The sequence below is a fragment of the Chrysemys picta genome, chromosome 3 (assembly GCF_011386835.1).
Source record: "Chrysemys picta bellii isolate R12L10 chromosome 3, ASM1138683v2, whole genome shotgun sequence".
Taxonomy (NCBI): domain Eukaryota; kingdom Metazoa; phylum Chordata; order Testudines; family Emydidae; genus Chrysemys; species Chrysemys picta.
In genome coordinates this window covers 184,311,892-184,323,981 of record NC_088793.1, presented here as the reverse complement: position 1 = coordinate 184,323,981, position 12,090 = coordinate 184,311,892, and the positions used below count along the sequence as shown (strand labels likewise).

The 12,090-nt window shown below is 43.6% G+C and overlaps 1 protein-coding gene across 16 annotated transcripts in view; it reads left to right on the top strand.

Moving 5' to 3' along the window:
• The window catches only part of CCDC88A (coiled-coil domain containing 88A), a 410,515-nt gene that overhangs the window by 310,303 nt on the left and 88,122 nt on the right, over positions 1–12,090 (top strand). For all 16 annotated transcript variants that reach the window (XM_065590781.1, XM_065590785.1, XM_065590783.1 and 13 more), the window contains 3 exons: positions 4,121–4,266; positions 6,011–6,103; positions 6,334–6,548. In XM_065590781.1, the coding sequence (XP_065446853.1) occupies positions 4,121–4,266; positions 6,011–6,103; positions 6,334–6,548 (454 nt within the window). The remainder of the gene's footprint in view (positions 1–4,120; positions 4,267–6,010; positions 6,104–6,333; positions 6,549–12,090) is intronic.

Below are 12,090 nucleotides of genomic sequence, written 5' to 3'. Positions count from 1 at the left end.
TAGGTCCTTTTCTGCAGAACTGCTACTTAGCCATTCGGTCCCTAGTTTGTAGAAGTGCATGGGATTCTTCCGTCCTAAGTGCAGGACTCTGCACTTGTCCTTGTTGAACCTCATCAGGTTTTATTTTGGCCCAATCCTCTAATTTGTCTAGGTCCCTCTGTATCCGATCCCTACCCTCCAGTGTATCTACCACGCCTCCTAGTTTAGTGTCATCTGCAAACTTGCTGAGAGTGCAGTCCACACCATCCTCCAGATCATTAATAAAGATATTAAACAAAACTGGCCCCAGGACCGACCCTTGGGGCACTCCGCTTGAAACCGGCTGGACACTAGACATGGAGCCATTGATCACTACCCGTTGAGCCAGACGATCTAGCCAGCTTTCTATCCACCTTACAGTCCATTCATCCAGCCCATACTTCTTTAACTTGGCGGCAAGAATACTGTGGGAGATCGTATCAAAAGCTTTGCTAAAGTCAAGGAATAACACATCCACTGCTTTCCCCTCATCCACAGAGCCAGTTATCTCATCATAGAAGGCAATTAGGTTGGTCAGGCACGACTTCCCCTTGGTGAATCCATGCTGACTGTTCCTGATCACTTTCCTCTCCTCTAAGTGTTTCATAATTGATTCCTTGAGGACCTGCTCCATGATTTTTCCAGGGACTGAGGTGAGGCTGACTGGCCTGTAGTTCCCCGGATCCTCCTTTTTCCCTTTTTTAAAGATGGGCACTACATTAGCCTTTTTCCAGTCATCTGGGACCTCCCCCGATCTCCATGAGTTTTCAAAAATAATGGCTAATGGCTCTGCAATCTCATCCGCCAACTCCTTTAGCACCCTCGGATGCAGCGCATCCGGCCCCATGGACTTGTGCACGTCCAGTTTTTCTAAATAATCCCGAACCACTTCTTTCTCCACAGAGGGCTGGTCACCTTCTCCCCATATTGTGCTGCCCAGTGCAGCAGTCTGGGAGCTGACCTCGTGCGTGAAGACAGAGGCAAAAAAAGCATTGAGTACATTAGCTTTTTCCACATCCTCGGTCACTAGGTTGCCTCCCTCATTCAGTAAGGGGCCCACACTTTCCTTGACTTTCTTCTTGTTGCTAACATACCTGAAGAAACCCTTCTTGTTACTCTTAACATCTCTTGCTAGCTGCAACTCCAAGTGTGATTTGGCCTTCCTGATTTCACTCCTGCATGCCTGAGCAATAGTTTTATACTCCTTCCTGGTCATTTGTCCAATCTTCCACTTCTTGTAATGTTTTTTTTTGCGTTTAAGATCAGCAAGGATTTCACTGTTTAGCCAAGCTGATCGCCTGCCATATTTACTATTCTTTCTACACATTGGGATGGTTTGTTCCTGCAACCGCAATAAGGATTCTTTAAAATACAGCCAGCTCTCCTGGACCCCTTTGCCCTTCATGTTATTCTCCCAGGGGATCCTGCCCATCTGTTCCCTGAGGGAGTCAAAGTCTGCTTTTCTGAAGTCCAGGGTCCATATTCTGCTGCTCTCCTTTCTTCCTTGTGTCAGGATCCTGAACTCAACTATCTCATGGTCACTGCCTCCCAGGTTCCCATCCACTTTTGCTTCCCCTACTAATTCTTCCCTGTTTATGAGCAGCAGGTCAAGAAAAGCTCTGCCCCTAGTTGGTTCCTCCAGCTCTTGCACCAGGAAATTGTCCCCTACACTTTCCAAAAACTTCCTGGATTGTCTGTGCACCGCTGTATTGCTCTCCCAGCAGATATCAGGGTGATTAAAGTCTCCCATGAGAACCGGGGCCTGCGATCTAGCAACTTCTGCTAGTTGCCAGAAGAAAGCCTCATCCACCTGGTCTGGTGGTCTATAGCAGACTCCAATCACGACATCACCCTTGTTGCTCACACTTTTCAACTTTATCCAGAGACTCTCAGGTTTTTCTGCAGTTTCATACCGGAGCTCTGAGCAGTCATACTCCCCTCTTACATACAACGCAACTCCCCCACCTTTTCTGCCCTGCCTGTCCTTCCTGAATAGTTTATATCCATCCATGACAGTACTCCAGTCATGTGAGTTATCCCACCAAGTCTCTGTTATTCCAATCACATCATAGTTCCCTGACTGTGCCAGGACTTCCAGTTCTCCCTGCTTGTTTCCCAGGCTTCCTGCATTTGTGTATAGGCACTTAAGATAACTCATCGATCGTCCCTCTTTCTCAGCATGAGACAGGAGTCCTCCCCTCTTGTGCTCTCCTGCTTGTGCTTCCTCCCAGGATCCCATTTCCCCACTTACCTCAGGGCTTTGGTATCCTTCCCCCGGTGAACCTAGTTTAAAGCCCTCCTCACTAGGTTAGCCAGCCTGCTGGCGAAGATGCTCTTCCCTCTCTTCGTTAGGTGGAGCTCGTCTCTGCCTAGCACTCCACCTTCTTGGAACACCATCCCATGGTCGAAGAATCCAAAGCCTTCTCTCCGACACCACCTGCGTAGCCATTCATTGGTCCGGGAAGTAAGTCCCTTGCTGCAGCCGTTTAAACAGAGTAGTGTTCCTGAAGATGTGAGCATCATGAACCCTTCCCGGCCAGCCCACGTTGATGTTGGTGAAACGTCCCTTGTGATCCACAAGTGCTTGCAGCACCATTGAAAAGTATCCCTTTCGGTTTATGTACTGGGTACCCTGGTGCTCCAGTGCCAAGATAGGGATATGGGTTCCATCTATCGCCCCACCACAGTTAGGGAATCCCATTGTAGCAAAGCCATCCACTATGACCTGCACATTTCCCAGAGTCACTACCTTTCGTAGCAGCACCTTAGTGATTGCTTTGGCTACTTGCATCACAGCAGCCCCCACTGTAGATTTGCCCACTCCAAATTGAGTCCCGACTGACCGGTAGCTGTCTGGCATTGCAAGCTTCCACAGGGCTATCGCCACTCGCTTCTCAACTGTGAGGGCTGCTCTCATCTTGGTATTCTGGCATTTCAGGGCAGGGGACAGCAAGTCACAAAGTTCCATGAAAGTGCCCTTACGCATGCAAAAGTTTCGCAGCCACTGGGAATCGTCCCACACCTGCAACACTATGCGGTCCCACCAGTCTGTGCTTGTTTCCCGGGCCCAGAATCGGCGTTCCACGGATAGAACCTGCCCCATTAACAACATGATCTCCAAAGTACTGAGGCCCGTGGTTTGAGAGAATTCTGTGTCCATGTCCATGTCCTCATCACGCTTGTCACTGCACTGCCGTCGCTGCCGCCTCCTTGCCTCGTTTTTCTGGTCCTGGCTCAGCATAAACAGCACGAGAACGCGCGAGGTGTTTACAATGTTCATGACTGCTGTCTTGAGCTGAGCGGGCTCCGTGCTTGCCGTGGTATGGAGTCTGCAGTGTTCACCCAGGAAAAAAGGCACAAAATGGTTGTCTGCCATTGCTTTCATGGAGGGAGGGGTGAGGCTGTACCCAGAACCACCTGCAACAATGTTTTTTGCCCCATCAGGCACTGAGATCTCATCCCAGAATTCCAATGGGCGGCGGAGACTGCGGGAACTATGGGATAGCTACCCACAGTGCAACGCTCCAGAAATCGACGCTAGCCCCGGTACATGGACGCACACCGCCGAATTAATCTGCTTAGTGTGGCCGCATACATTCGACTTTATACAATCTGTTTCCAAAATTCGAATTATATAAATTCGGATTAATCCCGTAGTGTAGACATACCCTTAGTGTCGACATACCCTTAGTGTCTGCTTGGCAATAAGCTATTTCAGGGCCACAGTGTTCGGCTGCAACAACTTAACAATACTCTTAAAACTCATCTCAAAAACAAAGGAAATTTGTTTATTTTTATTTTTGTAATGTATGTCCTGGTATTCACTGTCAAGAGTTTAGGTCAAAAATAGTTTAACTCCTATATTAATAAGATATTTTTCTATTACAATTGATTGCTCTGCTAGTTAAAGTGAATCCAGCCAATTAACAAAATATTAAAATGTTAAAAGAAACATTTCTGAGTCCATTTATTTGATATTGCTATGTCTTTTGCCTGATTTACTGAAGCCTTTGTGTGTCCTGCTTATATCTTCTAGATAAGCCTGTTAATCAGGTAGTGTGCTCAGTTTTATATTAAGTCCTGTTTTGTACATTTTTAACAGTTGCTTAGCCAGCTTAAAGGAAATCTGGAGGAAGAAAACAGACATCTACTTGATCAAATTCAGACATTAATGCTACAGAATAGAACATTACTGGAGCAGAATATGGAAAGCAAGGATCTTTTCCACGTTGAACAAAGACAGTACATGTAGGTATACCAAAAATTATGAAACCGCTGTTCAGAAATGTGACAATGGCAAGCTTACAAATGTAAAAAAACACCTTCTACTGGCTGATACATTACATAATACTCTCATACCCTATTCTCTTGTATTTTTTCTTCAAACATAACTAAAGTGATTGCATTATATATTAATTGCTGATAATCACAACCAGAAATGTTGATTTTTAAAACTAAATAATTAAAAATACATGGTTTTTATGGTATGTGGATCTAATGAAAAAAAAATTATTCCTCCTTCCACTTCAAGCATCCCAGAATTCTTTGAAAATTCTGTTGCTTTTTCTAGTAGAGAACTTTTGTTTCTTTTAGCAGTAAAAAGAAAGTGTTTTTAAATACTACTTTATTGTATCCTATATGTGCATGCTGTGTTCATAAAGTACAGCATTACATCATATTAAAGACCGTAAATGGCCCATGAAAGTCTTTAAAATGTCTTCATTTAGATATATCTTTACCTCCTATTTTCTGTATTTCATAGATTCATAGATTCATAGATTATAGGACTGGAAGGGACCTCGAGAGGTCATCGAGTCCAGTCCCCTGCCCGCATGGCAGGACCAAATACTGTCTAGACCATCCCTGATAGACATTTATCTAACCTACTCTTAAATATCTCCAGAGACGGAGATTCCACAACCTCCCTAGGCAATTTGTTCCAGTGTTTAACCACCCTGACAGTTAGGAACTTTTTCCTAATGTCCAACCTAGACCTCCCTTGCTGCAGTTTAAACCCATTGTTTCTGGTTCTATCCTTAGAGGCTAAGGTGAACAAGTTCTCTCCCTCCTCCTTATGACACCCTTTTAGATACGTATCATTGACCGTATCAAATGCCTTACTAAAGTCTAGGTATACCACATCCACCGCTTCACCCTTATCCACAAGGCTCGTTATTCTATCAAAGAAAGCTATCAGATTGGTTTGACATGATTTGTTCTTCACAAATCCATGCTGGCTGTTCCCTATCACCTTACCACCTTCCAAGTGTTTGCAGATGATTTCCTTAATTACTTGCTCCATTATCTTCCCTGGCACAGAAGTTAAACTAACTGGTCTGTAGTTACCTGGGTTGTTTTTATTTCCCTTTTTATAGATGGGCACTATATTTGCCCTTTTCCAGTCTTCTGGAATCTCTCCCGTCTCCCATGACTTTCCAAAGATAATAGCTAGAGGCTCAGATACCTCCTCTATTAGCTCCTTGAGTATTCTAGGATGCATTTCATCAGGCCCGGGTGACTTGCAGGCATCTAACTTTTCTAAGTGATTTTTAACTTGTTCTTTTTTTATTTTATCCGCTAAACCTACCCCCTTCCCATTAGCATTCACTATGTTAGGCATTCCTTCAGACTTCTCGGTGAAGACCGAAACAAAGAAGTCATTAAGCATCTCTGCCATTTCCAAGTTTCCTGTTACTGTTTCTCCCTCTTCACTAAGCAGTGGGCCTACCCTGTCTTTGGTCTTCCTCTTGCTTCTAATGTATTGATAAAAAGTCTCTTTCTTTTCTAATGTATTGATAAAAAGCCATTTCTCTTTCTTCCTCTTTATTACTTAGAGACCTCTGTTTCTTGGCAATTTTTATGCGGCTCCCACTTATTCTTAGGTGAAAAAGTCTGCTCTCAGATACCTAAAAATGCAAAGAAACATGTAATATTATATAAACATATATACATAGCTGCTAAAATAGCAATTTTGATTAATTTCTGTTTACAGTGACAAGTTAAATGAACTGAGACGACAAAAGGAGAAATTAGAGGAGAAGATTATGGATCAGTATAAATTTTATGAGCCATCCCCCCCCAGAAGGTACTGCTTGAATATATTTTATGAAAATGAGTATAACCAGAAATTTAAACAAGCTAAGGACCCATTTGTGCCCCTATTGAAGTTGATGGTAAGATTCCCATTGACTTCCATGTGAGCAGAGCATGTCCACATATTGTAGTTAAACTTGCACACAAATTATTTTTTAAATTATGCATTTTATAAAGTAATGAATTATAAATGCAATAATGGGTTTAATTTTATTAAAACAGAAGGGGCAATTGGATTACTCTAAAAATGAGGAAATTGATAAAATCTAAGAAGGATGTTAACCGCGAACGTCTGAAGTCTCTGACTCTTACACCTACCCGTTCGGAGTCCAGTGAAGGATTTCTTCAGCTACCCCATCAGGACAGTCAAGATAGTTCTTCTGTGGGTTCAAACTCTCTTGAAGATGGCCAGACACTGGGAACCAAAAAGAGCAGTAGTGAGTAGTTACAAAATGATTTTAGTTTGAAATACTGTTTGGTTAAATATATTTCCAATATGTGGTAAAAACTTCAAAACTACTTAAAAAAGAACAAGTCAGTTGGAAATCTTTAAGTAATGTTAAGAGCTCCCAAGGCCTTTAATCTTTAGGTCAATGGCAAAGCTCCCCTTTACTTCAGTGGTGCAGGTTCAGACCCCACCTAAAGTGTATGGATAGATGCTGTATTTTAGCATTTCAGTAAATGTAATTAAATACATTAAAATAGATCTATAGTATATCAGGGATACAGAATTAGGTAGGCTTATTGGATCAGAATAACAGCATTTAGCCTGTCAGAACTTCAAATGCTCCTCTCCCTAATCCACCTCCTTCTGCTTTGTTTGTTTTCTCTCATTCCCATGAGACTCCCACCCTCCTCAAGTATGCCTCTCCATATTGTGTCCATACTAACAACCATTAGTTGCTAAAAAGATCATGTGTCTCTTGAAACTCATGGTGATGGGTTTTGGCAACAATATAATTGAGACTAGAAAGAGCTGTGGAGTGATATAAGCAGCTAGAAGGACACAGATCACTGCTGATCCTAGAGATGGGCAGAGCTACAGAAAGAAATAACGGATAAGTTCCTGATGTAGGGGGAATTGACGTTTGCCAGACATGAAGTGTTAACCCTGAATGAGCCACTTTGTCATAGCCGTTAGGATGCACATAGCTTAGAGTATTTTATACAACCTTTACTTATTTCTTTTGTTGTTCATCAATAATTTAAGTCATGAAATTTCTAGTGGCAGGTAATTAGTTTTTTGCCATTACATTCCATGTTAAACAAGTTGCATTACTGATTAGTTAATAAATTTATTACAAGTGAGATATTGATGTTACATATAAAGCATCAATGTACCTTCATATTATAATTCATACCTTTTAAAGTTTAATATCTAAGTGACTTAGAATATATAAGGTGAAAATTTGGTATTCCAATTTTCATCCCAGGTGAGAATTTTCTTTATTTAAAAAAAAAAAAAAATCTCACATGGCGGTTTTTGATTTTGGCTCTTACTGTGCAAACTTAATAAAAATAAAAAATAAAAAAATTTGGTATTATTTCACATATTTTTACGGAAATTAAAAATAGAGCATAAGAGAATCTGGAAGAGTCTGTCTTTGGATAGGGTGCCAATGCATGTAGGGACAATCCTGCTGAAAAGAAGTGCTTGAAATTCCTAGTTTCTTAAAAGGAGTTGGCTATAAAAGGTTATGTGACCCTTTAAAAAGAAGCAGTTTGAAACCTGATGCAGATTAAAATAATTACAACCCTTCCCTTGCCTATATAAATACTGGATTTTTTTTATTTTGCTTGCCTTCATTCATTTTGTCCTCACTACAAGAATTAGTCTCCCCTCAAATGTGGTGCTATCAAGAGTTGCTTGTGTATAAGAGAGGACCTTAACTATACTAAATCTTTCATAAATCCATTAATGATAAAAACAGGCCCTGGTTTAAGAAGACAAGGATCTTCAACAAAGCAGTGACTAGTTGCTAAGAGGGCTTTTGTCTTGTACCTTAATAAAATAACACCATTCCATATTATTTCTGGTTTATGGTGACAGGATCATGGAACAAAATATTTCCAATATTTCCTATCAATGTTTTTCGAAGTGGATTAGATCCTTTATACAAAAATGGGGACTCAGATCCCTGAATGTTGCAGTTTTGGAAATATACAGAGCTGCTGCCAGGATTGCAGTCAATATTTTTACTCAGCATCACTGTTGGCCTAGCCTCATGATCTGATGCCTAGTCCAGGAGAGCAATTCTACAATAATCATTATTCAGTTAAATAATCCTCCTCATTCCCATCTCCTTAGGGATTTATTACTCTTTGTGAATCTCCAAGAGTGGAAACCCGTACCGACAATCCCCAAAAGAGAAAGAGAAGTTACTCATCTATAACTGGAGTTCTTTGAGGAGATATATCCACACATCCCACCTTTCATTCCCATTTTGGAGGGTCTATTGCAGGGGTGGGGAAACTTTTTGGCCTGAGGGTCACATCGGGGTATGGAAATTGTATGGCGGGCCATGAATGTTCACAAAATTGGGGGTAGGGGTGTGGGAGGGGGTGAGGGCTCCAGCTGGGGGTGCAGCCAGAAATGAGGAGTTCAGGGTGTAGGAGGGGGTTGTGGGCTCTGGGGTGGGGCTGGGGATGAGGGGTTTGGAGTACAGCAGGGGGCTCCAGGCTGGGACTGAGGGGTTCGGAGGGCGGGAGGGGGATCAGGGCTGGGGCAGGGGTTGGGGTACCGAGGAGGGGTGTGAGGGCTCCGGCTGTGGGTGTGCGCTCTGCGGTGGGACCAGGGATGAGGGCTTTGGGGTGCAGGAGGGTGCTCCAGGGGACCGAGGGGTTCGTAGGGTGGGAAAGGGATCAGGCTGTAGCAGAGGATTGGGGCGCGGGGGGGTTGCGCTTAGGGATGCAGGCTTCAGGTGGCACTTACTGAAAGCAGCTCCTGGAAGCATGTCCCCCCTCCAGCTCCAAGACGCGGCCAGGCGGCTCTGCACACTGCCCTGTCCGTAGCCACCACCTCTGCAGCTCCCATTGGCTGGGAACCATGGCCAATGGGAGCTGCAAGGATGAGCGCCTGTGGATGGGGCAGCGTGCAGAGCTGCCTGGCCACGCTTCCGCGTCAAGGCAGCTGCCTCCTGGGAACCGCGCGGAGCAGGACAAGCCCCCGACCTCACTCCCCGGCTGGAGCTGAGGGACAGATTAAATGGTCTGATGGGCCAGATGTGGCCCGCAGGCGGTAGTTTACCCACCCCAGTCTATTGGATTCTAAGTGAATAGGAGAAACTCAGCTTGTGGGCAAGTCAAGCTTTGTCATCTTTCTCTTTTGTAGCTCTGGGCAAGGAATTTTCTTTTGCAATGTAATCAATCCCTTTTCATGTTTCATCAGTACAGTATCCTGGAAAAGTAGGTTCCGTGGCTGAGGGTCAACCTCAATGTCATAATGTATGGAGCCTCAGGTTCACCTAGGATCCCTCGCCTTCTGGGGCTTTCCACTCCTCTCAGATAGTTTTATTCTGTAAACCTACTGTCATAACTATAAAGGGAAGGGTAACAGCCCTTCTGTGTACAATACTATAAAATCCCTCCTGGCCAGAGACACCAAAATCCTTTTACCTTTAAAGGGTTAAGAAGCTCAGGTAACCTGGCTGACACCTGACCCAAAGGACCAATAAGGGGACAAGATACTTTCAAAACTTGGTGAGGGGAAGGCTTTTGTTTGTGCTCTTTGTTTTGGGGGTTGTTCGCTCTTGAAACTAAGAGGAACCGGACATCAATCCATGCTCTCCAAAACTTTCTGAACAGGTCTCTCATATTTCAAACTTGTAAGTAACAGCCAGGCAAGGCGTGCTAGGTTTATCTTTGTTTTCTCAACTTGTAAATGTACCTTTTGCTAGAGAGTTTACATCTGTTTGCTGTAACTTTGAACTTAAGGCTAGAGGGGGTTCCTCTGGGCTCTTTGAATCTGATTACCCTGTAAAGTTATTTTCCATCCTGATTTTACAGAGATGATTTTTTACCTTTCTTTCTTTAATTAAAAGTCTTCTTTTTAAGAACCTGATTGATTTTTCCTTGTTTTAAGATCCAAGAGGATTGGATCTGGACTCACTAGGAATTGGTGGGAGAAAGGAGGGGGAATGGTTAATTTCTCCTTGTTTTAAGATCCAAGGGTTTGGATCGGTGTTCACCAGGAAATTGGTGGAAAAGTCTCTCAAGGCTACCCAGGGAAGGGAGTTAGTACTTGGGAGTGGTGGCAGCAAAACCAGATCTAAGATGGTAATTCAGTTTAGAGGTTCACATGCAGGTCCCCATATCTGTACTCTAAAGTTCAGAGTGGAGAAGGAACCTTGACACCTACTAAGAACTACAACTTGGGATCCTCAAATCCACTTTTATCCCTATGAAGTGGGGATCCTGGCTTTATTGAGTGATGTTGGCTCAACTAACTTTCTGGGGTCCAAAAGATTCATAAGTCTTTTCCCTGAAAAAGAACTAAAGAGAGACTCTTGTCAGATCTCCATTTCCAAAATTGAATATCTGTCCTCTCAACTGCTGTCTTTTCCTAGGCCCTTGTTGGCTTCAGAAGATTGTGAAGATGAAGAGGCTTCAGTTAGATAAACCTTCTCAAGAGGGAGAATCACCATCTTCCTAATTTCTGGATTATTCTTAGGCTTTAATGTCAGTCTCTCTACCTCTCGTGGTGAGACTTGCTGAAGCCCTGAATCTAGAGACAGAGAACTCTCCTATTCTTTATTATGGAGGCACTGGTCATGGTTTCATGGCTAAGGTTGTGTTCTGTTTTGCGCTTAAAGCAGTGATTTATCCATTTTGTTATATATGAAAAATAGAGCATATCTTGACAGAACAAGGAGTAATGGTCTCAAGTTGCAGTGTGGGAGGTTTAGGTTGGATATTAGGAAAAACTTTTTCACTAGGAGGGTGGTGAAGGACTGGAATGGGTTACCTAGGGAGGTGGTGGAATCTCCTTCCTTAGAGGTTTTTAAGGTCAGGCTTCCAAAGCCCTGGCTGGGATGATTTAGTTGGGGATTGGTCCTGCTTTGAGCAAGGGGTTGGACTAGATGACCTCCTGAGGTCCCTTCCAACCCTGATATTCTATGATTCTATGCTCTTCCACAAACTTTCGGCAATCGCTCTTTAAATATAGATTTTTTTTTTTAGAATTTACAAGTAAATCTGTTGTTTTATGAGTTAAAATTAATTTTAAATTGGGTCCTTTAAGAAATTTAGCATTGGTGTCAATCTTTTCTTTGTCCAAAATTATCTTAATAATGGAATAACACAGATTCTTCAAAATTTCCTCTATATACAGTAGTTAAAATTAATTGAAATCTTGTGCATAGGCTATATTTGAAAAAAAAGTTGTAATTAAGCTAAGTTATTAACAACCATTGTATTTAATTGGTATAATTGTATAAGCTAAAAACATGGTCACGTCAACAGCTCAAGTAGCTCTTAACGTGGCTATTTTGATTTCAGAGATAATTCAGTTAGGGTGACCAGGTGTCTGGTTTTCGACTGGAACATCCGGTCAAAAAGGGACCCTGGCGGCTCCAGTCAGGACCGCCGACCGGAGCATTGAAAATCTGGTCAGCAGTGCTGTAGCGCTAAGGCAGGCTAGTCCCTACCTGTCCTGGGGCAGCGCACTGCGCCCCGGAAGCGGCCAACAGGTCTGGCTCCTAGGCAGGGAGGCCATGGGGCTCCGAATGCTGCCCCTGCCCTGAGCACCAGCTCTGCACTCGGCCAATGGGAGCTGGGGGGGCGGTGCCTGTGGGCGAGAGCAGCGCCTCCTGCCCCCTCCCCCGCCACCTACTAGCGCCGGACCTGCTAGCTGCTTCCGGCGCATGCGTAACATTATGTCAGCCTGCCTTAGCCCCTCCCCCCCCAACCCCCACGCTGCTGCCCGGGAGTCATGCAAGGTAAGCCTGCATCCCAACTCCCTGTCTCAACCCGCAGCCCCCT